At 41.9% G+C, this 5185-nt stretch overlaps 1 protein-coding gene across 2 annotated transcripts in view; it reads left to right on the forward strand.

Annotated features, from left to right (window-relative positions):
- The window catches only part of SH3GLB2 (SH3 domain containing GRB2 like endophilin B2), a 57023-nt gene that overhangs the window by 44492 nt on the left and 7346 nt on the right, over positions 1-5185 (forward strand). Inside the window, exons 7-8 of one of the 2 annotated variants that reach the window (XM_018570843.1) lie at positions 1-10; positions 2950-2973. The exon at positions 1-10 is cut by the window's left edge and continues 71 nt beyond it. The exons of the other annotated variant lie outside the window; for it this stretch is intronic. Of the exons in view, the coding sequence (XP_018426345.1) occupies positions 1-10; positions 2950-2973 (34 nt within the window). The remainder of the gene's footprint in view (positions 11-2949; positions 2974-5185) is intronic. 2 annotated transcript variants of the gene reach the window in all.

The raw sequence follows: 5185 nt of genomic DNA on the forward strand, positions 1-5185 counted from the left end.
CCTATCAGCTGCCCAGGACTGACAGGCTAGGTGTCAGGGATTATTAGAAATCTATGCCTTGCTAGTGTCTTGTAGTTCAAGAGCAGGTCTGCGGGCAATCTAGGTCTCACAACTTAGTATATAATATTCAGTGGCGGAAAACGGAAGTAAAGGAAAAAAAACTGCACCCAAAGTGTACACATTGACCACAGCAGTCAATCAGTTGCTCTTCTGGTTTAGTCATAGGGAACACAAGATGTACAGAAGTTGCACTTTTGCTCTAGTCGCCTCTCCCCCAATAGTTTTTTTTTAATTAACCCCAGCGACCGTATCCTTACCAGTGACCGAAGGCTACCTATCAATCCATACTACTTACAGTCAGGCAGGCCTTGGTCTAGATAGTTGTTAGTAAATATTAGGAAAATCTTATGATCAGATTGTGTAAATGATATATGATTATATTAACATAAACCTGCCCTAAAACAAATACAGGGGTTTCCTTAAAATGCTAGTTCCCTGGCTTTTATCCTGACCCGCTGGCCTTAAAGTGGCGCTAAACTCAGGAGTTCAATCTTAAAAATGCATTCAAGTACCTTAACTATGTCTTATTTGTGTATCACTCGGATGTAGATCATCAAATCATCTCTGAATTGGTGCTGACACTGTCCTTCCTTCTGGAGGGTGACTACTTTTCTTCCCCATGGTCCCTGTGTGTGTTGTAAAGTAGCCACCGCTCCAAGCTCGCTCCTGTGATGGACTATAACTAACTAAATGTGACATTGTAGTCCTTCACGGGAGTGAGCTTGGAGCGTTGGCTACTTTACAACATACACAGGGACCATGGGGAACAAACGTAGCCACCCTCTAGCGGCTAAAGGTCTTTCTGCATATGCTGGTTTAAGCCAGTAGTATAAGAGGGAACTCGTGATGGAAGTATGGGAGCTGCCATTGTTGGCTTGTTTTTGATGGTGCAAGCTCTAAGAGTCGGGGTGACGGCCCTGGATCATGTACCAGTCCAGAAGTGGCATCTACATAATTCTCTCCTGACGGGTTCCTTTTCATAAATTATTTGTTTTAAGTTGGTCACTGGTTTGTTTTTATATTGTCCATGTAAAACTATTGTATAGTCATTTTGTAGGAGTGATAGAGATGTGAATGTCATTAGACTTCCATTTTTTTGACTGTTTAAATCCACCGTGTTCACGCTTCAGTGTCACATCCATTGACCATTGTCTTACCTAGGAGAGGCCAGAGCATTCCATAGAGAGTCCCACAGACCTTTTATATATTTTAAAATAAAATCTGGCCTGGGCTAGAACATTTCTAAAGTAACAACAGTGCAGAACTTTGTGCTGCAAATAAGTACTTATGTGAGTCTTCAGATTTATCCTTGTGCCCCTGTAGCACTGCTTGGATACTAGACCTAGGCGCTGTACATGGAGCCATGATTAGGCCCTGTCTGCTGCTGGCATTAAACCCATATATTATGTATACACACATATATATATATATATACAAGTGAAACTCGAATAATTAGAATATCGTGCAAAAGTAATTGCAGTAAGTGCTGCAAAAGGGGATTAGGGGCCTGCCTATACAATTTATTCAGTTTTTATCCATTCAATTATGCCCTCACACTACATAGTTGTTAGGGAATTAGAGTAGATTGTATAATCAGAATGAAATATGTGCAGCCAAATTGAAGGACAACACTTGAGTATCCCTGTGACACAATGACAAGAAATGAACAGTTGTCATTGTGACAGGCACACAATAGCCAGACAAACCTTTCATATATTACTGAAAAAGTGACCCTACTGGAGAGATTTCCCATCCCCTTTGGGGTCACAGTCCACCAGTAAAACCCCAATGGTGGGTCTTTCACTTTCTGCACTATCCAGAAACTAAAAACAGAGTTTTTACTGGAGATTGCAGTATGCTTGCTGGATCCATGTTTTGCCATTTATATTGCCAGAACCCAATTCACTATATTGCTGTCAAATATCCAGTGGAAACCTATGTCACCTGCTTGCTAACTGCAGTCTTAGTTTGTGTGTGGTCATTATACAAGTTAGCTTCAAAGGAGCATCTTATGCTATAAAGGAGCTACAAGTTTAGGGTTTTGTCCATTTTACCCTTCAACCACCACCTATTGTCTCATTGAGATAGAAATATTACTGAACTATGGCTTTAACATCCAAATGTAAGGCGTAGCCATGTGCAATATGGGACTATGGCCAGAATGTAGTTGTAGTAATGACTGGCAAAGTGCAGTAAAATATATGGAGCCAGATTTCAGCATTATGTAGACTGTTATGTTGGCTTTTGGGGAGCTTCAATGATATGAGACACACATGGGCGATTCAATCCATCAGTAATAAAACAATTCACAAAAGGTCACCTTCAGTAAATTCTGTATGTCAGAAATAATCAGTAGACCCAGAGATCTAGACAATTGCAATTATATGCAGATCACAACTTTCAATGTGAAAAGTAATGATTGGCTCTGCCCTCTCTTCTCCTAGCCACTCTCAGATGGTCTTTTAATGCAGTAGATGGTCTCTTATAACAAAAGAGAATTGTAGGAGAGAGAAGAGGGTGGGGCCAAGCTTGACCATTACAGGAAAAGTCAATGTTTTTATATAGCTTCATGTGCCTATGTCTTTGGATCTGCTGATTGTTTGGAAGTGCAGTTTTCACTACTGATAACCTTGTCTTATGCATTTTTTTAATGCTCAGTTTGAATTGTCCATGTTTGTGATAGGTTCACTTTAAGTTATCAGTTAGCTGTATAAAAACCTGAATGCACCCTTTTACACCCTTTAGCCTAAGTTTGCAGTGATCCAAACTCCTGTTAACAGTTCCCTTTCCTTCCCATCCCTTCTCTGTGATCATCATTCGCTGTTGTGTTTTGTTGAGTGCCTATGACGTTATCTCAGACTCATCTCTCCTGTTACTCTGTGACTGCAGCTTTGGAGTGACGAGGTGGACAAGGTAAGCACGCCAAAGACCACATGTAGGACTATTGTTGTGCCCTGTGCTCCCCAGAAACGTTATTCCTAAAACCAGGTGTCGGTTTCTCAGGCCTCAGAAAATGCCAGCACTACATATTATTCTATGGTGTTCCATTTAGAACCCAGCTGCTCCATTCATTTTAAAGTTCCAATAGTCCCAAGAAGGCCAGAAGATCCATCTATGACATAGGTGTTCAGCGAGGTAAATGCACAAAAACATGGATAAGTAGTTGTGTCTCTGCCCTGTATGTACCCCTGGCATTGGCCCTTGAATTCTTCCCCAGGAAACTGTGGGCTATTGGGTGTCTATTGGTCTCTTTACACGATGGCTTCAGTGTTATCTTAACAGGCCTACAGAGAGGGAGATCTTTCACTGGGAACCAAAGACAGTAAAATACTTTGTTACCTTTTTCTGAACTGTGCACCGCCAGGATGAGCCACAAATCTTCTTCCTAACAATTGCATTTTGGATGCAGTGTAAGCATGGAGACCAAACTATTCCCTTTCCAATAAAGAAACAGTTGCTGGTCCATCATAGGGGTTTACAACATCTTGCCAATACCTGTTCTGGTGAGGGTGTTGGCTGTCATATTGCCTGATAGTGCAAGCATTGATAAGATCAGTTGTATCTCTTGTAAATACCAGGCTGTATTTTGGCATCCTGAACAGGGCAAAAATCGAAATCTTGCGTTTTAACATCGGATTTTGCATGGTAATACAAAGTAAAATCATGTAAAATGGCCATGAGGGATTTTGAGGAAGCAGGTTGACCTTCATAGACTTCTCCTGACATAATGTAAAGTTAGGTGTACAATCTTTTAAGCAGTAATTAATGTAAATACTAGGGCTGGTAATGATTAAAATTTTTGTGTTCGATTAATCTAATTTTTTTTAAATCGATTAATCGATTTTAATTTCGATTAATTATAACGCACATACAGATCCACGTTATTAATCTCACGTGCCCCACTCAATATGGCCGCCGCTTGAGTGGGGCAACTCAGAATAATAACGTGCTGGATTAGTGTGATCCTAGTTCATTTTATTACTTCATTGCTGTGCTGTATGTGTATAGGCCAATGCCTTGGCTGGCGCTCGTGCAGAAAGTTTCTTGGGCAAACTCACCGGCCCAAGTGGCTCCGTCGGCTAACGAAGGGGGGAGGAGTCTGGTGACGTCACGGACATCGACGTCACCGGACTCTTCCCCCCCCTTCCCGTTGTTAGCCGACAGAGCCACTTGGGGAAGGGGGAGGAGTCTGGTGACGTCGATGTCCGTGACGCCACCGGATCACCGACGGGACTCCCGGAAGCCGACAGAGAGGCGAGTGTTTTCATTAGCGATCAAAATAATTTTAATCGATCAATAAATTTAAAGATTAATCGAGAAATTAATCTTTAATTTCCACAGCCCTAGTAAATACATTCCTGAAGGGAATGCTGCTCTATTCTCTCTTACAGCTCACACAACCTAAAGCCTTGGCATAGGTCATGTGACCTCCCTGCTGTAGGAGAGTATCAGAGTTCAGAATGGCTGATCCTTTCAGCAGAAATAACATGACAAAATGCTTAGGATTTTGGTGCTGTGACTGGTACTGGAGCAGCATTTTCTCCAGGAATGGTATTTCAGCCCATTATTTTCCATCCCAGCAAGACTGTCTTTTTAGGTTAACATTTGAGTATAGCTCAGGAGTACACATCAGGATCAGCCATTTGTGTCGGATCCCTTTTTAATTCCATTGGTGGAGATCTGCAGTGCTGGTGTTTTCTGAGGCTTTGGGTTGGGAAACCACGATGTACCTTGTGAAGGGCACCTATTATTCCCAGACTCGGCTAAATGCCAGAAATAGGACTGACTGAGGCGTCCATTTTGTTTGTTGGCTGTTTATCCTCTTCTGTTGTTTTGTTTAAACATCCCTCCCCAGCATGATCCTCTCCTCCTCCTCCCGAAAGAAGCTCTTCCGGATGGGTAGGGATAGGTGATTGTTACTTCCCAGGCATCAAATGTGACAGCTTCTAGACGTAACATGCGTGCCATTCCAATTCAAAAAGAAAAGAAATGCTGCTAAGCCAAAAAATTACATCACTGAGTTTTGGTAAACTCATTGATATCTCCTGCTGTCTCGATTGGCTCCCTTCTCTTACAACCAGGCGAATATATTACATAGTGGCCAGCTATTACAGCTATTCAGAGA

The sequence above is a fragment of the Nanorana parkeri genome, unplaced genomic scaffold (assembly GCF_000935625.1).
Source record: "Nanorana parkeri isolate BGI_ZX_2015 unplaced genomic scaffold, ASM93562v1 scaffold1607, whole genome shotgun sequence".
Taxonomy (NCBI): domain Eukaryota; kingdom Metazoa; phylum Chordata; class Amphibia; order Anura; family Dicroglossidae; genus Nanorana; species Nanorana parkeri.